This window comes from Corvus hawaiiensis, chromosome 15 (genome assembly GCF_020740725.1).
Source record: "Corvus hawaiiensis isolate bCorHaw1 chromosome 15, bCorHaw1.pri.cur, whole genome shotgun sequence".
Taxonomy (NCBI): Eukaryota; Metazoa; Chordata; class Aves; order Passeriformes; family Corvidae; genus Corvus; species Corvus hawaiiensis.
Window position 1 is genome coordinate 9,534,315 of NC_063227.1, and position 23,688 is coordinate 9,558,002.

General features: G+C 41.2%; 1 protein-coding gene across 6 annotated transcripts in view; it reads left to right on the forward strand.

The window, feature by feature from the left end:
• The first annotated feature begins 8,333 nt into the window (after positions 1 to 8,333).
• LOC125333628 (core histone macro-H2A.1) overlaps positions 8,334 to 23,688 on the forward strand; it is a 43,542-nt gene continuing 28,187 nt past the window's right edge. For 3 of the 6 annotated variants that reach the window (XM_048319665.1, XM_048319668.1, XM_048319669.1), the window contains exons 1-2: positions 8,336 to 8,466; positions 16,116 to 16,316. In XM_048319665.1, coding sequence (XP_048175622.1) covers positions 16,145 to 16,316 — 172 coding nt within the window. In that variant the 5' untranslated portion in view covers positions 8,336 to 8,466; positions 16,116 to 16,144. Of the gene's footprint in view, positions 8,483 to 16,115; positions 16,317 to 23,688 lie in introns of all 6 variants that reach the window. The other 3 variants (XM_048319670.1, XM_048319667.1, XM_048319666.1) reach the window with 3 other exon arrangements.

Genomic DNA, 23,688 nt, shown 5'->3' on the forward strand with positions numbered 1-23,688 from the left:
TCTCCCTTCATGTCTGTTCAGGTATACACAAAAATGACAGATTACTTGTTTTTTAATTTACACATAATGACAATTATTTAGCACTCCTCCACATTACTCCAAAGTCGAGGCAAACAAGTTCATAAATTGCCCATGGCACCTTTGCAGCAGCAATGTGGTCTACATATAAACAGTCTGATGGGTGACAAAACTTTACTGACCCAACGCTCTTCCAGAAGTGTCCATAAGAGGCATTCCCAGTAGCACAGTTTCAGATAAACCTTAATCAGTCTAAAACTGCTGTTTAAATGCAATTTAAACTCCACCTGCTGGCTGAGCTCCTTAATGGCATCGTCTGCACATAGAGATGGTAAAGGGGCTTAAGGATGCTCCCCTTCCAGTGCTAAGGGGCTTAAGAAAGATCTATGATACACCCCATTAAGAAAAATACCAGGCAAGACTTTCTAAAGTGATTAATGATCTCTATAGCGCTGTTTAATAGAAACATGCCTAAAAGATCTGATTTGCAAAATCACTAATCACATTTGAACATGTTGGCAACAACAACCCTGAAACACTCTGAAACGCAAATAGGTCTAAGGAGAAGTAACAAATGTCCTCTCAGTTAAAAAAAAAGGGAATGTATTTCATGAAGAAGGCTTGAAATAGAGGTTTGAGTGACCAGACGTTGCTTTGTTTCCCATTTCCAGAGATGCATTTCAAGTAACTGTAGAACACTAACTGTACATACATACACACAGAGAACATGATGCACACACGTGACAATAAGGGATTTGTGCAGAGTTCACATTTAATTCCATTGGGACTCCTATACGCCTGTGTTTATACAAAACCATACATTGAAAAAAAATTACGATTTTGTTTTCCTTTTCTATTTTAGTACCTAAAAAGCAACTTCAGTGGAAAAACAATCTGTAGAGCAGTTTAAAAATATGAGTTGCATTCAGGAAAAACGTTGGGCATTAGTAAATTTTTCCATGTGTGATAAGGGTAATTTAGCATAAAACTACATCTATTTTCTTAAATCTTCTATTTTCTTAAAACTAGCCAGACTTTAGAAAAATGTTATGATACTAATGAGGCAGAAATCTCTGAGAATTCAGTGCATGGCATACAGGGAAATCAAAAATTAATTTAAGAGGCCTATTTCCAAGGTATGAGGGTTATTGACAATAATCAGTACAATCAGGAAGTCATCAAACACTGACTATTTTCTTTTCAAAACAGTGCATAAAAAGATATTAATTTTGTTTCATATTCATATTTCATATTCATTTATTATCCCATAAACAGTTTATGTGACTGTATTTATATTGCATGAATTGTTTGGAAAGTATTCACCACAACTATCACCCAGAGAATGCTTTACTTTCCATAGCTCAATTTGTGGGGCAGGTCAACTGACACTTGAGACTAATTCTGCTTGCCTGGTTAATCCACAAGCTTCAGAATGACCCTCTAAGAACTTCCAAACAAATACCCTGGCCCATTTCTCACCAGTATTCACCCCAGTGCTTTCCAAGTGCCATTTTTTATGGACAAAATGTTATCAGATGGATTAGCAAGAAGCAAGTAGAAAAGAATAACATATCCTGACATGAACTGTAGGGCTTTACATAAACACACACACACAAAAGAATATGTATGTTACAGGCACCTGCTTATTCTTATTACGCCTAGTGGCAGAATCTGAACATGACGGAAGGATGGACCTGGTCAGCCAGTAATACCCTGTTAGCTTCAAGCTGCTTACCCCTTCAAAAGTAGCACATGTGAGGACAATCACAGTGCAAAGCCTGTTAAGCTAAAAAAAAGCAAAGCAAAGCAAAGCAAAACCCAGCAATAATCATAGGGTTTCTCATTAACATGTGTAAACTCTTTAAAAGCACAGGTTCTGAGTAGCTATCAAGAAACCAAGACTTTAGTTAGATATAATTAGTTATGGATCATACCCTCAGGATCTGCTCCTCATCAGCCCACCCAGCCTGTCTGGAATTAGCAGGAGCAGCGGAGGCTTGGCTGGACAGGTAAAGCAGCACTGAGGAGATTTCAGCTGCCCAGAGCCTGGGGCTGCAGTACAGGTGATTCCCATAGAGGGAGATGTTGCTTTGTTTCTTCTTTATTTTGAAGTTTTTCTGTCCATGTCATGGGAAAAACTTCATGTGCTCCAGTCACGGCACAGACACTTCCCAATATGTAAATTTTTAAGATGTGCAAAGCATTCACCAGAACCTGTCAGTCATGTCTATTATTGAATTAAATTTTTCCATTGTCCTGCTATATGGCTTTTTTGAGCCAGCATTACTGAATTTACAATTCCTGGCTGTTTTCTCAACCTGTCCAAAGGAGTCCATGAGGATGCTCAGAGTGCTGGAGCATCTCTGTTACAGAGACAGGAGGAGCAACGGGGGTGTTTAACCTGAAGGAGAGAAGGCTCCAGGGAGATCACATTGTGGACTTAAAGGGAGCTTATAAACAAATCGATAGAAGCTTACTACACGGGCAGATGTCCTATCCCTAGTGATAGGACAAGGGAGAATGGTTTTAAACTAAAAGAAGGGAGACTTAGATTGGATGTTAGGAAGAAATTTTTTCCCTGTTAGGGTGGTGAGGCCATGGCAGAGGTTGCCCAGAGAAGCTGGGATTGCCCCATCCATGATAGTGCTCATCCAGGCTGGACACGATTTTGAGCAACCTGGTCTAGTGGAAAGTGTCCCTGCCCATGGCAGAGGGGTGGAATGAGATGAATTTTAAGGTTCCTTCCAACCCAAGCCACTATGTGATTCCGTGATTCTATGATTCCTAAAGTGGGATAGAGATGGAAACTGTTCTTACAAAGCAATCGAGCAGCTACTGCATTCCCAGTGCTCTTTGGATCCTTCAGCAAAAGCCAGGCTGACCACATCACTTGGCACTTTTGACATGAACATACTTCTGTGTCCTTCACAAATATCTGGCACCATCACTTCCTCATTCTGTACCTCCATACAGAGAACATACTTCAAAATAAACTGAAGGAATGATGGGCTGTGTCTGATATAATGAATTTATGAAGCTCAGGTTAAACTGAGTACATCACCCTCTGGTAAGCCTTCGTATGCTGTGACAGCCAATGATCTTTGTACCTGCAAGAGAAGTTTTGTTTAACTTAAGCAGTAGGGTTTGTCTCGTGAGATGGATGTGAAAGTGCCTGATTTCATTGCTGCCTGGTATTATGGTGGACTCTAATTCTCTTGCCTCCTTCATGAACCATATTCTATAAAATTTCTGCTGTCCAGCACAGGAGCTTTCTTAATTAATATTCCTCAGAGAGGTGATCTGATTTTGCTTTTGCAGGCAAAGAAATGGGTCTGCTTTAAAAATAACCCCTTACATGAAATGATGCATCATAGCAATCCCATGCAGAACAGCAGCTAGGAAAGTATTCCATAGCAATGGCCACATCTTAATAGAAGATCATCTCCTGGACATCTCCCTCTGCATTTCTGCAATTATCAACTACGTCTCCTACCATGTGCAATTATATAAAACCCCTCTGGCAACTACAGCTATTGCTTACATGGAAAATTAATGTAGTGGAGCAATGGGACCTAATAACTAAATATAAGAAATGTGAGTTATTACTACATTACTATCTGCCAAGCTTTACACCAGCTACCAGGAACCATGATCATCATGTGAAGTAATTTTGAATTCTTTGACTTAATAATACAAATCATAGATCTCAGATTTAATATTTTCTTTGCACAATAATGCAGAACTTTCCCCTGCCACTTGACATTAAAAATGCAGCAATGCAAGGGCTGTTTTGAATACCAGAAAGGAATGAACTGATTCGCTTAAAAGACAACCAGAGTTATGTTAGGAGCAGCTGTGTGGGAGTCAGGTTATGTTGGGAGCAGCTGTGACCATAGGAGAGACAGACAAGTGTCCTTGTTTCCTGGGTGCTCCAGGGTGCATCAGGCTTGTTTGAAAGCACACTTCTTCCATATTGCTGGGAAAGAGGCATTCATGTTTCCTGATGCCACTGTGTCATACTGCGGTTGGGCTACTGGTTTTATAAATCAAAAAGCACTTAGATTCTATTTAGAAGAAGCAGGTTTTGAAATGCATTATACTGCAGGTTAATATTAATCCTAATCTACAGATTAATAATGATCTTACAAACTTTGGCTTTTCCTTTTGTCCCAGCTTTAGTTAACTGTATGAATGACTTCACAACCTGGTTAAAAAAGGTGCAGTTATCATAGTGGCTCTCATTTTCCAGTTTAAAATTTTAAGAAGTTTGCCTTCTTTTTTTTTAAAAGTGACATTTTATTTAAAATATTTTCAAAGCAATTAAACATTGTCTGATAGGGGGTATAAACATTGATAAAAAATTTCCATAATTGACATTTTTCTAGAAGAAAGCAATGGCAAATGGCATACATGTTTGAAAAAGTTGCACAAATATCATGTTGGGGAAAACAGTAAGAGGTGGCCTGCCTAGAAAGATTTGGAACAAAATAAATTATTGGTACTAACTTATCTCTGTCTGCTAGCCTGGGAAAGAAATCCCAGACATCCACTTTTTGTGCCCTGGAAGTATTAATCTCACCATAACATATCAGCGCACCAGTCAGCACTTCTGTTACGGAACAACACTCCTGGCAATTAATACAGAGTCACCAGTGCCTTGACGTTGTCAAGGCAGGAGAAAATGTTCTGAAGCGGGAGGATATCCCAACTGTCCTGACTTGGATGTCAAAGCAAAGACTGACTGAAAACGGAATTAATCCTGCTCACCTGTGGCAGATAAACAAAGGGTGAGTATAAAACAGAAGCTCAGTTCAACAGTCAGCTGTCAGGTTTTGAACTGTGCTGAAACTAAACTGCAATTCTCTGGTGGTCTAGATAATGGAGATAAAAAGGGATCATTAAGATCAATGGCTCTGACCCTGAACCAAACAGGTATCAAACACACCATGCTTCCAGCACCAGTCTGTGGACAATCTTAGTTGCAGAACTTACTGATCTTGATGGGCTAATTTTGAATAACCGGGAAGCTGAGTATCTTTAGAGTGGCGGGAAAACAGAGCGAAGTGAAAGCAAAGGCCTGGCCCACACACATTCAAGTCCTGTAGTACATCATTCCTCTGGATGGTAAAGACACTGGTGGATTAAAGCAATCTGCTGCAAGGCCAGGGTCAGCCCTCTGGAAATCACAGCTAATACTCCCCTGGGACAGGCAGTAGGTCTGTGGGTTGCATTAGGAGCATGATAAGCACTGAGTGGATTTGGTACAAGGACACTGGGCCCATCTGATGGTGAAGGCAAGAATATCACTAGCATGACACACAGTACAGGTATATTTATCTGTGTGATTGTAACCTGAAGTTAAGAAGCATGGATTAGTCATACAGTCCGCAAAGAGAGAGAAGGCTGAGTAGCTGAACGAGGTTCAGATAACCCCTTCAGAGAAGTAGGTCATGTCTGAGGAATCTGTACTTTTTTTTGACAATGGGAAGGTGAAAGGAGAACAGCAGGGATCTGCTGGCTAGGCACACAACATCCTGAAGGAATATTTCAGCAACCTCCAGTAACCTAGGACATGCATTCTCAGTAGCCAATAAACACACAACATCATCAAATACCAGTGACAAAAGAGGTGACGCATTTAGAATTAGGATAGCTATCCTAAAGTGAAAACACTTATCTAAATTTAAGAGGATTACCCCCAGCCACAGCCCTTCCCACACTGCTCTGTCCCCTCCCAGGTGATATTTCCTTCTCCACCACCTCTGCTGCATAAACAAGTTAACTGTTTGTATTCTCAATCACTCAGAATTTCTTCTGCAAATAGTCCCTTGAGGTTGCTAGAATTGATTATAGAATCAGAGTGTCAAAATAAAGTAAGAGTAAAAAAATGTAAGAATATTAACTGTTTAGATTAGCAATAAAGACAGTGGAACTCTGGAAAGGTGTTTTTTCTCATTCTATATAAAAATAAATACACTACAACTGGCAAAGAAAACAAAACTTAAGCCAAGGTTTGTTTTAGTGAGGTTGTTCATGTAGTGTTTCACAGGCTTTTGTTGCAACTTCTAGACAGTCATGACACATTGTGTGCTTTCAAAATGGGCAATCTTTGTAGACCCAGCAGATGTTCAATATGATAAGTCTATGTTTTGGTGGGAGGTGAGCCAGGCAATGCTAACATTACAAATTATCAACAGCAGTCTTCATGCTAGCATCCCATTTCATGGACAAATTGTTCAGGACCTCTGCAAACTCAGGTAGCTCCCACTCTAGAAATTCTCACCAATTCTGTTTTGAAGGCTTTCTTCAAAAGCACAAAATCCATAGACTCCCCTTCAAACCAGACAAAATGAACAATGATAGTAGAAGAGCATAGAAAGCGACCTTCGGGTTGTAAGGGACCTTAAAGGTCATCTAGTTACAACCCTTGCAGCCTTCCATCAATCCCATTACACAATGTCGTGGGTTCTTTAATTTCACATGGGCTTTTGCAGGTCATATCAACAAGATATTTGGCGGAGGGTTGGTTTTGTGATTTGGTTTTTGTTTTGTTGGGGTTTTTTTTATTTAAATAAAACTTGTGTGGGTGACGGGAAAATAGAGTGTGAAGAGCCAAGCACCAGAGGACCAGTTCTGTTGGGTGCTCTGCACAGCATACAGAAAAGGTTACTGCATGGGCAGCACAACCAGCAAAGAAAAAGGGAACGGGGCAACGTGGAGGAAGAAGAGGAGGAGGAGGGGAAGGAGGGAAGGAGATGATTGATGTGTGTGGAGAGGAACACAGGGAAAGAGTTTGTCCTCAGCTGTGTAAGAAGAGCCATGGCAGATGGCCTAGTAAGGACTGTATCCATATCTTTGGGTTAAGGGCAATCAGGGACTATAAGGTACTTACCCAGCAGGGAGCCTTTGTTAAGCAAAACTGCCCCGCTGCATGGCATGCAGGGTACAGTTAGCACTCACAGAGTGCAGTGAGGACTAGGTTGCATTGGACTGTGTGGTGCACTGAGACATAATGAGAGATGTCTCAGGAGACACTGAGTTTAGCTGTGTTAAAAACCAGACCAGGTCTGGCCATTTAGATGGATGAGAGCACCACAATTATAATGCCTGAAACACTCTTTGAAGGGATATTTCTCAGACCAGCCACACATTTTACATAGGCTGTCCACACTCCCCTGTTTTTTCTTTTTCTTTTAAACCCCCTTCTTCCTTCCCGATTTCTATTTTGTATCACAAAGGCACTGTGATTGATATGCTGATAAGGAGAGCTGGAGCTCAGAGTGGTTGAAGAGAAGAGCAGGAAAAAAACTCCTTGCTATCCAGTAGTAATAGTATTATGCCACTTGTCACTTAGTACAGTTCTACCCATGAAAGAACAGCAAGGGACACTGGGGAAGAGGCTATGGGCTAGCATTCCGCTTTGGGTACTGAAGAAAGAAGATGCTCCATTCAAATGGCATTGGCACAAAAGTCTGGGAGCATTAACAAGGCAGGAATCTTCCAGGACACTCAAAACTCCAGCTGCTTCTAGTCCCACCATTGTAAACAGAGTGGCAGTCTGTTGTGACTTGTCTGTTGTGACTTGTCTGTCCTACAGCCAAGAACCGCTGTGGCAGCTCCTCTTTCCCACTGGCAGCCTGTGGGCGAGGCAACTGGAGGAGGCAGGAGAGGAGAGGTGGAAAAGGGACTGAACCCTCAGCCTGTCACAGGGCGTGTGGGCAGGGGGCAGCGGCGACCCAGGGCTCCCAAGTCGGCAAGGTGAGCTCAAGGACATCCGTGTGGCCCATGCACAAACGCGTCCAAACGCTCCATCTGGGGCCTTGGTAAAATGGCACTGAGCCATTTTTGTATAACACGAGGAAGAAAGTGCCTGTGCCTCACGGAACAATCCAGCTGCTCATTCTCTTCCCTCCATGAACTTCATTCTTGTGAGGAATACAGCGCGAACCCCCCGCTCTGACTTCCCCGTCCTGAAAATTTGGGAGTGAACACGTTTGTACACAATGGCTCGGTCGGGAGCAGCTGCGGAGGCCGCGGTGCCAAAGCCCAGCCCCACGCAAGGACAGGGCTTTTCAATAGCCCGGCCGGCCCAGCTGCCGCCTGGGGCCTGTGCGGGCGGGAGGAGAGGAAGGAGGGCCCCTGAGAACCTCCGTGATCGCGGCACCGGTGGCCCAGCCGAGAGGGATCGTGAGGGAATCCGTGAGTGGATCGTGGGGAGACCGCGAGGACAGCGTGCGGCACCATGACGGACCGTGCGGCACCGTGAGGCGGGCCCGCCGTGAGGGGCGGGCGGTGGATGTGACGCGCGGGCGCGCGGGGCATTGTGGGAGCTCCGCCAGCCCGTCCAGCCGATCCCGGTGGCCCCGCAGGCGGAGCGGAGCAGCGGGAGCGGGAGCGGGGACGGGAGCGGGGCCGCCGCCGGCCGACCGGAGACATCTTGCCCACGCCGTAAGTCACCGTCAAGGTCCGCCCGCTGTGCGGGAAGGAGGGGGTGCGAGGGGCTCTGTCGCGGCGCGGTGACACCCGGCGGCGATGGGGGGGGCCGAGCCGGCCAGGCGCGCCGTGGGAAGGAGGGGTGCCGGTCCCCTCCCCTGAGGGAAACCAGGGCTCAGTTCAGCTGCTGCTTGCTGTGCTTCGGGTGAAGCCGGGAGATCCACCCGCGCCCCGCGAAATGGTGGCAGCGGGGCTGTATTTCTATGGAATCCGCTACGGAATGACGGTGTGGGGCTGGAAGGAGCCCGGCGGGGGTGCAGGGGCGGCCGGGTGTGTGGAGCCGCGGTCCCCCACGTCCCTGTTGTTCCACGCACGGACGGGCTCCGTCCTCGTCGTTCCCACCGCGGGTCGCCAGGCAGGGGAGCATAACCGAGGGAGACTGCGAAAAGCACAAGGCAAAAAACAGCAGGACGTGCTTTGCGTGTGTTTCACTTCGGGATGAAGAACCCGTGGCATAAAAGTTACCTGCCTCGTGTGAATGACTTAATTCAAAAAAGCCAAATGACGTATTTTAAACCGTAAGCAAAGGTTTCCGAGAGTGGCAAAGATAAATGTTTGTCTGGAAACGGGGCTCCTTATTCTTTTAGGACTGTCACTTCTTGTAGAGGCTGCAATATGTCTGCCTGCAGGATTCGAGCAGCCCATACGGACTGTCTGGGTGTGGGTGTTCCTCCAAGGGGACTGCGAGTACTGCAGGGCGCAGGTGAATGCAGGTTCCTGAGGCTCCGCACCGGCCCCAGCACAGGAGCGCTGGGATTGAGACTCGAGGCTGACGTGTTTGTGTGTGTAAGAGACAGTGAGGGCAACAGACTATTTCTGTGACTTGCATCTCCCTGTAATCCTTTTGTTTCTTCTGTAATCTTTAAAAGTAAGTTGTAGAAGGCCCATGATATTGTGTCTGAAGCCAGCAGTTGGAACTAGCTCCTATGCAAGCAGGGTGGTGTAAAGCTGAGGTTGCTTCATTTGTAGAGACGGAAGGAGATTTGTTGAAATATACTTGGATGAGACTTGTTATTTATCTCTTGACCATGCAAGTGAACAACCATTTTTTCCCCAGGAGTGTGTGTGGCTGTCACTTAGCAACAGGTCTGTAGGGAACTTTGCAGATCCACTGCCTCCCCTATTCTAAAGAGTAGAAGAAATAAATGAGCGAAGGAGCAAGAGTGCAATTAATGAAAACAGTACCTGGGTTCTTAGGGACAGCCCAGAGTTGAAAGACTTACGTGGGAACAAGACAATTACAGTTGCATTGAAAATTATGTTTTAATGCAGTTGGGTATGAAAGATTTTGTATCATGTAGTCCCTAGAAAACTACCCAGTGTGTTTGGGGGTTTGGGGCGCTTTTTTTTAAGTGTTGTGAAATAAAGGAATTACATTGTTTACTTAGTAATGGTTGCAGGTTATTTTGCATCATCATGTTTCGTAACCTTTCACACTGAAATCTAGGCCTTCTGGGTTTCTGAAGAGTAACTGTGCTTTGCTGTGTGTACTGTGTGTGTATCCTTCTGATTGCCAGTAAAGCCAAATGTTGACAATGTAGATTAAGCCATAACTGATCTAAAAACTAGTGGCAAGACTAGTATTTGGCTTAATGACAGTAATGTCGGTAAAGTGCTGAAGCACTGCTTATTTTGTAGATCAGCATGAGCCGTAAGAGAAGTCCACCACTGCAAGTTTAATCTTAAAAGAAACTGCTGTGTTTAAATTTGTTCTTAGGAGTTACCTGGTTCTGCCAATACATAGCAATGAGCTTTGATAAAAGATATTCTCTTGATAAGATAGGTGATACAATCACACTCTGGAAGAACAGTCATGAACCTTTGCTCTCAGAGGAATGTAGAAATATTTTTGTGCAACTCTGTCAACTAGGATCAAGGCCTGCTGTCTGTTCCACAGAAAAGGTAGTCCTACCCCAGCAAGGTTATAAAGAAGGGATAAAGGAGCGGGGATCTGGAACTGTTGCTACAAGAGGAGAACAGAGTCTCCAGACAGATCCTCCATTGGGAGAGGAGATGTTGGCCCTGTGGGCAGTGCTGTGAGCATTAGGTTTTGTCATCTCGAGGTAAAATTGGGAAAGGAAAATGCAGTGCTTGTGGAAAGACTGCAGGGCTGGCTAGCTTGCTTAGTAGGAAAAGATGCTATGAACACATAAAGAAGCTGTAGTTCCTTACCCAGACCCATTCTAAAGACAGGATAGGCAGGATTCAGCTCATGGTCCTTGTTCCAGGAGTGATGTAAGAATCACACCATTCATTACCTCCTTGATGGGTCAAGTTCTTGCAATCCCTTCCCTCAGCAGCATAATGTCTATTTTAAATTTTGTTCTGCATTTGGATTTTGCCTTGGAAGCATCCATGTGAATTCTTTATTATCTTTTCATTTTCTTACAAATATGTCAAGGGACAAAGTTGTTTTCAACATTTTATTTAAAACAGTTTTTCTGAACATTAAATTCACAAATGGTCCAGTGACTTAAAGCCCTGTATAAATTTTTATGCTTTCTATCTAGGATACAAAAACCCATAATGTGTAAATGGTTATTTCAGGCCAGTTCTGCCAGCAGTGGTCAGTGAAGACAATTGTATTTACGTTTTCCTGACTATTGGTGGCAGGATGCCCAGCAGAAACTCTTGTCACACTCCCAGCACTGTTCTTAGTGGAGGTTTGCACATTAAGGGGCATTTGTTTTGGTGTTTCAGACCCACTGTGGGAGGGAAGGACTTCTGCCAGTTGAATACCATTGTGCAACAGTATTTTGTTTAGCACACAGATTTTGTGAAAACGTTATTCCTCTTTTTCCCATCCTTTATGTAGGAATTGTAATTGTCTTAATCTTCAACAGAAAGTACACCTACTGTGCATTCCTAGATGAGGAGTGTTCTCTTGGTTTTCCAAATGAAAATAAATGTATGGTGCTACCTTTTCAGATGAGAAGTTAATGGAGTTTTGGAACAGCTGTTTTACAACTAGTTTTACTCCTCTGTCTGTTTCAAAGAGTTACTGCTTTGATAAAGAATTTGAGCTGAAGTTTGAAATCACATCAGATCAAATGATAACTGAGTGATTAGCTCTTTTTAGTACTGTTGTACCTAGAAACCACAGTCCTAGGCAGAGACACTGTTGTGCCAGGCAGGTATTATTAGAGACCATTCTATACCACTTTATAAATATGCCAGCTTCTGGTTAGCTAAGAAAAGAGCAAGTTCATTGTCACAGCAAGTTCAAATGCACCTTTTCAGCAAGAGTTCAGCGAGTGGCTATTATTGTAGGACATAAATAGATTTGAGAGAATGGCAGCACTTACATTGTTAATCTTTTGAAACAATGGGAAGAAAATAGCATTGCAGTTAATCTCTTGTGATACAAAAATGAACTTTCCAGCTTAGTCTTTGTATTGAAAGAAAAGAAAAATAATTACTACATCTTTGTATTTTTCCTATTGTAGTAATGGTATCCTGAATTCCACTACACTTACTGATATGATGATGTAGATCTAAATTGAATCATTTCTTTGAGTGCAGTTAATACACCAGTGTAAGCCCACGATCAGAACAGTCTCTGTCTGACAGCAGTAACATTCATAGTAATTTGTTTAGTCATTAAGAACCAGTACCTGAAAACTATTAATAACAGACTGGGTTTATTACTGCTGTTTGATCAAATCGACTGAACTAATGAAGTACTGGTATTTGGTATTTGGGTATCGCTTTACCAGGATGTTCAGGCTGTACTTTAAGAATTATGTGATGTTAAACCTTTCATTTCACAGATGCCTATGTGCATTTGAGGAAGATGGTATTTGAAAGTGTGGTTTAGCAGAATATCTGTCTTCACATAGAAAAATATGGCCAACCAGAATTACTCCAGCCAATTTCAAAGAGAGAAATCTTAATTACGCTGATTTCATCACTACACCTTAAGGTCGTTTCTTAGGAAATGTGTTTCTGGCTCGCAAAGACGTGACAGCAGAGGAGCCTTGTAGCTTGAATCTTTGCTGTGACCCAATTAATACACCATCAAATCTTGTTTATGCATTTGGAGATCTTAGAAAGCAGTGTGAATCTTGCCACAGTCTTTAAGGGGTTTCAAAAGGCTGTGAATCAAGTGATAAATTCTGTATCTAGGGCAATCTGTGTCCAAACACAACAGAGCCACTGAAGAACATAGTGTTAAATTTCATTTGAAGTCAAAGGTGAACTTAGATATTTGACTCCTCAGTGATATCCCCTGATTATTACAGTGATAATTTTGTGAACTCTCACACTGAAACAAAATCATTTTATTGTCAAATCTGTGGAGACTTCGCAATGTATTTGGTAAAGTTCTCAATAATTCCATTGCAAGTACAGGAAAAAAGAAAGAAAGGAAAAGTACCGGTCCACTGACTGTCATTTACTGTGATTTACTTAAAAATATATTTACTTACTTTTATTATACTGCTCAAATCTTGTCTGAACTATGGTGCATGTGATAAGGTTCCCTTTGGTTGCTTCTCTGATCTGTGGGCTCCCAGTGACTCAGCAAACAGCTCTGGTTCATTAGTGTTGGCAGCATTCCAGAGTTTCTGGTGTTACAAAGATAAACCATTTTGGAATATGTAAGGCACACGGCTTTCTTTGGTTTTTGATCTATTGCCATGCACTTTACATTTCACCTCAGTACATTTTCTTGTGGCTTTTGCAAGTGAAATCTCTTTCCCTTCTCTTTTTTGGTGGAGAACTAGAAGTAGGGAAGAGACATTTGAGAGTTGGTTCGGCCATGCTGCAGCTCAAAGGCAGGACAAACAGGTTCCGGAATACACAGTTAAGCTCTGAAAAAGGTTTTCATGCCGGGCTCTCACCTTCACCTTCCAAATTACATGATTGGTAACAGTAAAAGTGGTACTTGAAACCTAATTGAAGTTTTCCTCCCTCCACCCCCAACATCTAAACAATCTGAACATCCAGTGATTCACTACATGTAGGAATGGGATCCTTGAGATGGGAAGGTTGGAAACTAATCTGTATCACATTTCATCTTTAATACTAAGAGTTTCAGAAGTTCTTGATTTTTTCATGATGCAGCCCTGCTCACCAGCACCTTTCAGATTCTGGCAAAGTTTCTCCTCACAAATAAACTCACAGCTAGAAAGGTCTTTAATGTTAATATAAGGGGATCAGGTTAATTGTCAAGATAGATCCAGGGTATCCTAAATATTATTGTGAGTTGTATGACCAAGTGCATAAAATAAAGAGAGAAATTACCTGTAGAATTCGCAGAGGTGATAAACTAAGCTTATGTAAGAAAAAAAATACTCCATTTTATATATGGGTTGGTGTTACTCTCTATTACTACCTACTTTACTAATGCTTTGATCCAAATGTTACAGTAGCTGATAGCTAAGATGACACTCGGCCAAAGGAAAAAAAACATTAGGAAGTAAGGATTTCCATATTCTCTTCCAGCTATTCTGACTATCCCATAAACTCACTAAATGATTAATAGAAGTTTACTGCTTAAGGCTTGCAGGCTTTCTCTGGAAAAATTATGGTTTTCGTCATTGACCTCTCAGTTACAAACCAAACATATTGCAGAGCAGCACAGGTACTTCTTATGCCCCTTTCTGTGGTGTTTGATTCAATGAACTTCTTAACATTGGAGATTAAATGTCCCTAGTACTGTTGATGAAAATGGATTATGAAACATGAAAATAATTTTTGGCAGAAGGTCTATAGCCAAGTCAAAGCCCCACCCAGCCTTCCTGCTAACAAAGACAGAGCTAACTAGATGAGAAAATGCAATTAAATGGATGTTTTTAAATTCATTTGTGAGCTGCAGTTAGGCCATTTCTCAAGGCAAGAAAATTGGCTTTTGTCCTCTTCTTCACAGAATAATGGTTGTTACAGAGCCGAGTCCACAGCGGATGAAAGGAGAAGGAGCCCTTTTGATGGCTTCCCCCTCCCAAAGATTCCTATCTGGTTTTGGACACGAGTTTCCTAAATGTAGTGTGACTTTCATCTGAGCTACAAAGATGGGATTATTTTGTTTTGCTTTAACAAACAGTAAACCCGTAGCATTTAATTTACTTGATGTGTTGTGCAGGTGTAGAGAAATTCTGATGAATGGAACGTGGAAGTGGAAAGGAAAAGAAACCTTTGATACTCGTGTTTCTTTCCTGATTTTGTTTGGCAGTTATGTAGCCTGAGTCTTAGTGACTCACTGAGGTTTGAAGGACTGTAAGGATGTGTCAGCACAGAACAGAAATTGCAAAACCTAAAAGTGGGGTTGATTAACCTGTTTTGACTAACTCTGAGCTCACTCCATTGTGTGATTCAGGCATGTGGGAAATACAGTTAGGTTCGTAAGGGCAAGGAGAGAATTCAGAATAAACAAGCAAAAAATAGAGGAAGCAGCAGAATGGTGTCTTGGGAAAGCAGGCTTAAAGGGGGTTTCATAGTGGAGTGTATAAACACATCAGTGAATTTGCATGTGTATTAGGTAGGACTTGTGCAGCAAGGGAAGAAGTGGGATGCACAGAGGTGTGTGTGTGTGTATCACTGATGCATTCTGCTGGTTTCCATGGAGTTCAGATGTGAGGGAGGGGAGAGATGGGGAGATGGGCACTGTCTCCTTTCCTCTGAGGTAATTTCAAAACCCAGTGAGTTGCCTAAACCTTCGAAGACACCTTGAGAGCCTGTGAACCCTCCACCCCTTTGGATTTACCAGCTTCTACTTACAGCCTGAGCAGAAATCAAAGAGACAACAGAGTATGTTTGACAGCTGTATCAGCAGTAGTTTCCCTCAGCAAGATAAACTGAGATACAGTTGTCACGTACATGCTGGGTGTTCAGATCACTGTGCTGTTAGGGAAAGGTGGCAGATAGAAGATCGTCAGATTCCTGGAGGGAATGTTGAAGCAATATGGTCTTCCATGTGGAGGTGGCTGAGTTTTGCTAGGTTCAAATCTCAAGGGGGTAATTTCAGATCTTTCTAAAAATAGAACTTTTACTGTACAGGAGATGTGTTTTGCCATCCATAGGCCTTTGTTCTGTCAATTCTCACACATCTTGAAAATGGAGTTTTTTAAAGAAGTACACTTTGAAAGCTTTAGTGGATACAGTTTCTCCTGGTTCAGAATGTAATTATTCATTAACATAACTGCCCTACCACAGCTGTTCAAATGCCCTATCAAAAGGTTTTCATGGCGATCAGGAGGTTGTGTCAGTCTCCTCGCAGAAAGCATCCTCTGCTTCAATGCAGAAGTTTTATTTAAATCCGGTAGTTATCACTCTGCTCCATTAGTGGTATTGGAGTTAATCTGTTAGGAATTTCAGAAAAGTAGATTTATAGGAAATAACTTGTCTTATATATTTTCTGTATAAAATTATGCCAAGTTACAATGGGAAGTAAACATTCTGTGGAAAATTATTTTAGGTTCTTGTTGTGTATACTCTAAAAAGGCAACTTGTCTGGATGTTTTAGATACTCTAATGCATTGCCTACTCCAAAATTCTGATTTGCCTTGGAATTCAGTGTGTGGTCTTAGAGCATCAGTCCTTATTAATAACCTTTTATCTTTTTATCTTTTTTTTTTTATCTTTTGTTCCTTTTTTTTTCTTCATAGAGTGCTGTTTCAGACCTGATACAGACAAGATGTCCAGCAGGGGTGGAAAGAAAAAGTCAACTAAGACTTCCCGCTCCGCGAAGGCTGGGGTCATATTCCCTGTCGGAAGAATGCTCCGGTACATTAAGAAAGGCCACCCCAAGTACAGAATTGGTGTTGGTGCTCCTGTGTACATGGCTGCTGTACTGGAATATCTAACTGGTAGGTTTTGCTGAATTATGTGACATAGTAGCAGTAAAAGTTAAACACAAACTGAATTTGCACAGAAAAAAACCCAAACAAATGAAAAAGATCATCTGATTTATAAATGACTGAAAAAGTTACAGCTTAAGTGCATGTTATGCTGAGCACACTTCTAAGCCAGAATAAAGGTACCCTCACTCCTGCCTCACAGCCCTGATGGCTTTTGTTCATTCCAGTATTGGATTTACCTTCACCAGTTGTAAACACACTGCTTCCACATAGGCAGTCAGGGTTCCTACTGCAATCTGTGTGTGTGGACTACATTGTTGCAGTCCTCCTTGCTTTGATTTTGTACCTGATGACTTTTTTGGGGTTATAATTGTCTGTTAAGCATATACATTAATTTTAAATAGAGAGAGCTTCTCAGTGTTTACATGGGGCTGAGATTGCTTACAGCCTTGTTTAAACAGTTTTGTTCAATTTACAGATTTCTTTTCAGACTACACATGCTGTTTGCAATTTGTTTGACGGTCTATGTCCACATGCACACTGTTCATCTTCCCTGGATCTCTGTATCTTATTTGCTTACATTTGTAGTTCTTGCTCTGTTCCTCTCATCACGTCAGAATGAGAATACCTTAAATAATTATCTCATTCTCACAGTACCTTCTCGGAGGACAAAAGTATTATTTTTCCTCCATTTAGAAAGAAGCTTCAAAGGAAGATAATGCTTTGCCCAGTGACATAAACAACCAGACATGCAAGTAAAGATCTTTACACACCTGTTTTGTTCTCAAACAAGACTTAAGACATTGCAAGTTTACCCCCCAAACAATATTACAAAAGCAGTCTTTTGACAGAAAACCCCGACTGTAATACCATCAACATATGGGCTTTTTGCAATAATGGTTTACTTAAAATAAAAAAAAAATAGAGAGGGGTTCAGTCACCTTCATGTGGCCAGGTTGACTTCTAAGTATATACTTGTGGTGTAGAGATCTAGAAAAAACCACAAGTGCCACATGGAAGAGTGTTTGGAGACAGATTCTATTAGCATGACTAAGGAAAAGCTTGAATTAGATCTTATTTCTCAAAGCAGTGTTTCTTTTTCCAGTGCATTTGCTTGTGTCAGTGTTCTTCTTGCTGCAGGTTCAAGTGTTGCAAGAGACAGGAGACTTTAAGCTGTATTGGTGTGCTGAGCCTCTAAAAGATACAGGTTTTTCTTTGACTCAAGCACAGAGTTGTAAAGCATTGACTTTTCTGGGAGTATTTAAAATTGAAGCAACCTGACCTTACCACAGTTTTAGATACATTTTATAATGGCTATTGACATGAAGAACAGAAGATTTCTTCCTACAGTTTCTTCTCCTGTAAAGATGAAGATTGATAATACTACCGAATAATTAATAGAGTGCTTGTTTTCTGTAGGATATTCATACCATCAAATATATTTTTCCCTTTCACTTGTTGACATTCAGTTTTCTTTACTTGGGCTTTTTCTTTGAAAGAATGCTTTTAAACTTCATAGATGGCCTTAAAAAAATAACATTTCCTTTAGCTAGGTTCCTGCTTACAGCAGTAACAACTCAAATAAAAGGCTTCTTAGGGTGAAGGGTGCTTTGAATGCTGCCCTTTTAAAGAAACAGAGCAATGCAGGTGATCTTAAGGCTCTGCTAATGAGCAGCACATGTTACTGGTTAACTGTTTGGTTTAAAGTGTTGGCTGCGGCAGTGATAGTTTAGGCAGTTAAGAACAGGCTGGGGAAATAAAGGTGTTTCTTTAACTGCTGTGCATCTTGGGAACCTGTCTGAGGACATTACCAACAACAAGAAAAAACCAAGCAAAAGTAGCATAAATCACTTCAGGAAAAATAGAAGAGGCAGGAGGAAAGGATAGCTAAAGGAAGAAGTACTTTACCTCTTTATCCCTTTAACTATTTTTAAGCAGTTTTGTTGTGGTTTTTCTGTTTCCTCTGAAGGCTAGGTAAATAATCTTAGTAACCTGTATCTCAGGGTTTTCTTTCATTCCTGTACATAGATGCATCTCAAAAGCACAGATACTACTTTTTTTTCCGGAGTTAGTACTAGTTTTATCATAGAATGGTTTGTGTTGGAAGGGACCTTGAAGTTCATTTTATTCCAACCCCCCCCTTCCATGGACAGGGACACCTCCCACTAGATGAGGTTGCTCCAAACCACATCCAATCTGGTGGCCTTCAACACTTCCAGAGATGGGGCAGCCACAGCTTCTCTGGGCAACTGTGCCAGTGCTGCAGCACACTCACAGGGAAGAATTTCTTCCTAATATCTAATCTAAATCTATCCTGTTTCAGTTTGAAGTGCTTCCCCCTTGTAGTCCCATCACTTTAAGTCCTTCCCTCTCCAGCTTTCTTGTAGGCCCCTTCCTGTTTCAATCTGGTGAGGATTTTTTTCCTTTCTCTAAGTTTTTCACACTCTGTATAGTACAATTTTTTAGCCTTTAGTGCTCAGTATGTTTTCTGAACTTGAGGTCATTCGTCTTTTTCAGTGTAATTCAGAAACAGCCCCTTGAAGTGGAATGCTTGGAGATTTTTGGTTTGTATTCTTTTTACCTCTTGGCAGTTATTACTTCACAAAACCGGAGAAATCCTGACTTCTCTCCAGGAGAATTTTTAAAGATCCTCATGTTAGCACATGGTCTGAGACCAAATCAAAGCATTTCAACCATTTCAAAGTAAAAGCAGGAACGTGACATAATAGGAAGGAGACCATGTGAACTGGCATGCTAATAAATTGGCTAAATCAAAAAAAGCAATCCTTTGCATCCAGGAAGGAGAAGTAAAAAATATCAAAAGCAGTCATAGGAAAGAGAAACTTCAGAAACAAAAATGGGAGGGGAAATGACAGAGACATGACCTAATAGAAAGGAACCTACCAAGGTTTAAAAACTGGTGCATCAGTGTGCAGAATATGGAACCAACTTTAATCCTTTAGAAGGTGAGGTGCTAAATTTTGCTGGCCTTTGCTGAGGTTTAACTTTGAAGTAAATCTGAAATTAGCCCATAATGTGCTGAGATCTGGGGGTTTTTTGTTCAATTTGAGATTCGAACTTCTGAAATGCTTCCAGCTGTTCAGACTTGGAGTTCTGTTCTGGATTCGTCTGGAGTTACGACTTCGTCCACTTTGTACTTGAAAGTACCTTATTTTTATCATGTGTGTACAACTACTCATCAGAAAGTGAGAGTGCACATTGTATGATTTCTCATGTCCTTAGATTTCAATATGCTTCACATAGAAACAAGTTGTACAGTGGGTATCCTCCTTTTATTACTTATTCACTAAAGGTTCTTGTTACCTAGAAGTAACATTAGAAAATAATTCTCTCATCAGCACAGTCAGTGTATCCAGTTTGGTTTCTTAAGCCAAGCTGATTATTGTTTCCTGGTTTTTATCTAAGGAAATAATGTGTTATGTCCACTGTAAATAGGATGCAAGTGTCTTTTTTGAGTAAATGTGCAGAAAGTACCTTTGAGTGTTACTAGTATTGAAGCAGGTGGATATACTTCCTTTCTTTACTCTGGAGGAATAGTGTGGATGCCAAAGAACTATAAATGTGCAGTTCTTATTTCTTTTCTTTCTTTGCAGCAGCAGTTCATGCAGTGCTTCCTGTCTTGCAGGGAATAGTCAGAGTAGTGCATCAGTTCTGCAGCATAAGCAGAAATTAATTTTAAGCTAGTCTCTGTTTCTAGGAGGCCTCTTAAGGCATCATTATCAACAGTTTTCAGTTGGCATGTGCAGTGTTGATAATTCCTTTTGTCTTCTTTCCTTATTGCACTTATTTTCCAATGGTTCCTTGCCTATTTATCTTCCCTAACATAGACTTCAGAAAACTGCAATCCCCTCCTTAATTTCTCTGCAAAATAGTGCATCAGTATCAGTTTATGTCAAAAAAGAACAGTAGGTCAGTCAAGAGAATGGCCACAGACTTCATCTGGGGCATTGCAGCCATTCACGTGAATTTCAGTGGTTTGTGTTTGTCAGAACTGCTCCTGCCATACAGGTATGGTCTTTTCAGATGTAGAGCTTGCACATGTTACAATATATAGTCCAACCTTTCTTGCTAACTGAAAAAGATACTCCTTTGCCCTTGAAAAACAGAAATCTCTTGAGCATAAAGGCAGCAAGAGCCAGGCCTGCAAGTGATTTCTGCTCTCCCCTCCCCCATCATCTGTTCTACACTGTAAATAATTTTCAATTGCCAAAATGTCATAGCAAATGAGGAGAAGGAGAAGTTTATTAAACAGCAGGAGCACAGGAATACAGAAGAAATGAGGCTCTGATTTGTATTTGTTATGTACATATGAAGATAGGAGAAAATGTTAAATACCTGTTTTCTCCATTAGATCGTTTTCTCAGCTGGGTTTTTGAGGTTTTTTGCACAGGGGTACTGTTGATCATATATTTTGTTGAAATGTAAAATAAGCACTTCTTGAACCCCAAAGTTAGAATTGCATCTGAGGCATTCCTGTGTTTACCTGAGTTTTTGTTTTCAGGCTTTCTAATGTCAGCAGAATCAAATAATGGGGGTTTATGTGCTGGAGCTCAGTTCATTGCGTTTTCATCTTGACTAATTTTCAATGTGGGAAATGCTCTTGGTCCAGAGGCTGATTCACTGCAAAAGGAGAGTCCTTCCTGTGAGCATTAGGTTTAAGTGCTCACTTCAGATGCTCACTTTGCAATGTGCAAGCTGAGCAACTTGAACTGCTGTTCTCCTCTTGTGTTCTGCTCACTGCCCAAAATCTTCACAGGCTCACTGAGGAAAACAATGATTTGCGCTCTCTGTCAAAGCAGATGTTCTGCTGAACTTCTTCTTGGAAGCAGAGGGGAGCTCAGGGTTCCACAGTAAAAAAGCATTAGGTTAAAAGCAGATTCAAGTTCCAGGCATTCTGAGACTCCCAGAAATAACCCAGTGTCCTTGGAGTGTAATGAAATTTAGGAAGATAATTAATTGACAATATCTTTTTTGATACTGCTTAAATGTGCATTCACTACCAAGATACGTTTCTTCTATTTAAAGAGGCAGCTTTAGAAACGCTACTTCCTTTTGTGGTGGTGTACCACAAACTCTGTCCCAAAGACGCTTGAAGTAAATGAGGGGCTTGTAGGATGTGTGCCTTCCCTGAGCAAGCATGAAACTACGTCTTCGTATGTAGTGCGCATTTAATACGGATTAATACTGGACGTAAAATACAGCAGGGTTGTTTATGGCAATAACATCACAACCTTTTGACTATATCAGCATAGGAAAGCTCCTTTGTAACATTCCTTTTACGTAAGACTTGTGTCGTGCTCTCAAGTGAAGTGTCATTATCACAATTTAAAATTGCTCCACTTGTAAGAAGTGCCTCTTTAGATACAAAACTTTGCACTGTTACCAACTGAATGACAAACTTTCTGAATTACAAATGCATGAATCAGTGTATGTCAAACGTATATAAATAAAGAGTTTTCTTTCACTGATAAGCTCTTCCTTGGCTCTAGCCCTGTAATCACTTACATACGTGTCTGTCATATTGTGTACTCCCATAAACTTCTGTGGATCTTAGAGTTACAAAAGCTCACTCAGTACAAAATTACTGACCTGATTACAGTCCTAATGTATTCTCCAAGCTGCACAGGTCAGGTTTGATGAAAAACTGTAAGGGCCAACAAGAGTGTTTTCTTGTAATAAAAGCTCTAACAGTGCATCTTGCTATGTCAGCACAGTTCAGAGAGGTAAATATGCAACATTGTGATGTGTCGGATTGCAATAATGTACAAAATGCTGGATGGGGCTGGTTTAGTTTTTATGTCATGGTCAGTGAATATTTCTCCCTTGAAAATGTTAATTTTTTTGCTATATTTCAGTTGTATTTTAATATCCTTAGATCTAGCATGAAGTACTTTTTATTCTAGTAAGTAATTTCATCTGTTTATTTGGCTAAGTTACAACAGAGTAATGACTTCTTCTGTATATTGCTGCTCAATTTAATACTGCTTTCAGCCTTTGTTTGGAAGAATGGAGTGTAAGAGAAGTGTAAAACAAAAATGTGGCTCATTTCACTACACAGTTTTTTCCTACCCATACCTTTATCTTAACACAAATTCCTTCTTGAGAAGGAGAAAAGAATCTATAAAGCTTAAGTCTTTTCTTCTTCAGCCCTTTATTCTTGGAATGACAGTTGTAGCACAACTGGCTAGAAAGCAGGAAGACATCCTGACTCCACAGTGTATTTATCAAGCAGTTTCTTTCTTCAGATATTCACAAATTTTAGAAGTTCTTGCATCAAGTATTGTAAGCATGATTTTTTTCCTCCCTTTTTTCCATGAGGATTATTTAGAATGCCTGAGTTCAGATAATGTTCTTTGGTCTTCAGTATTTTTCCAAAGTATATTTTTCCCTGAATTACCTTTAGAAATGAAATTCCATTTGGATTATTCGGTGCTGTCAGACAAAGTGCTCCATTCTCAATTTTAACTTCACTGGGGGAAAATAAATTTAGGGGATTGTACTAGTTTGAAAACAAACCAGTGGGAGGCACCAAGTCAGAATAACAATTTAATGGAAGTTAAAGAAAAGGAAAAAAAGTAAAAGAAAACACTGGTTCAAACTGACAGAGTCAAGGTACAACCTGACACCCTGTTAGGCAGGGTGGTGGTAGCAGTCTGGTAGAATGGTGGCTGCAGTCCTCTGAAGCGGTGATCCTGTAGTAAAAGAGTCTGCTCTTCCTCAGAAAGTCCAATGGTGGCTGTGTAGCTCCTGTCCTCTGGAAATCCAGTGGGAAAGGTTGTCTCTGGTGGTCAGAGTCCCAGCTTATATCCACGATGGGATGCTTGGTTCCTCCCTCTGGGTGGAGCATCTCACAATGGGGTAATGAGTCATGAGGCCAAGTGTTGATTAGGCTCATTAACAGAAGATAGTCCGGAGGGAGTTATCTCTGAGTCAGGCGGCAGGACAATGATGGGCAATTAACAGAAAGATAGTCTGGGGGGAGGAGGCAAGGAAACACTGCCTCACCTGGTTTCAACGGCTCATGAGGATGGTGATAGAATACACTGCAACCCAGGACAGGGATATACAGTGAAATACAATATTTCTAAACCAAACAGGAGGTACTTTTCTCCCAACTTGCAAAAATGTCTGTGGTGTAGCAAGCCTTGTTAGTGAAAGATGTTATGGATACTAAAAAAGGTGCTGAACCTTTCTGAATGGATTCAGAAAACAATTAGACACATCCATAGAAATAAAATCCATTGGGGAACTAAACAAAAAGACAGCATTTCTAACTTGGGGAACCACTCAGCTGCACATGGCTGAAATCCACAGGGAATGTTCTGGAAAAATAGCATTTTAAGTTTGCCTGTTCCTTTAA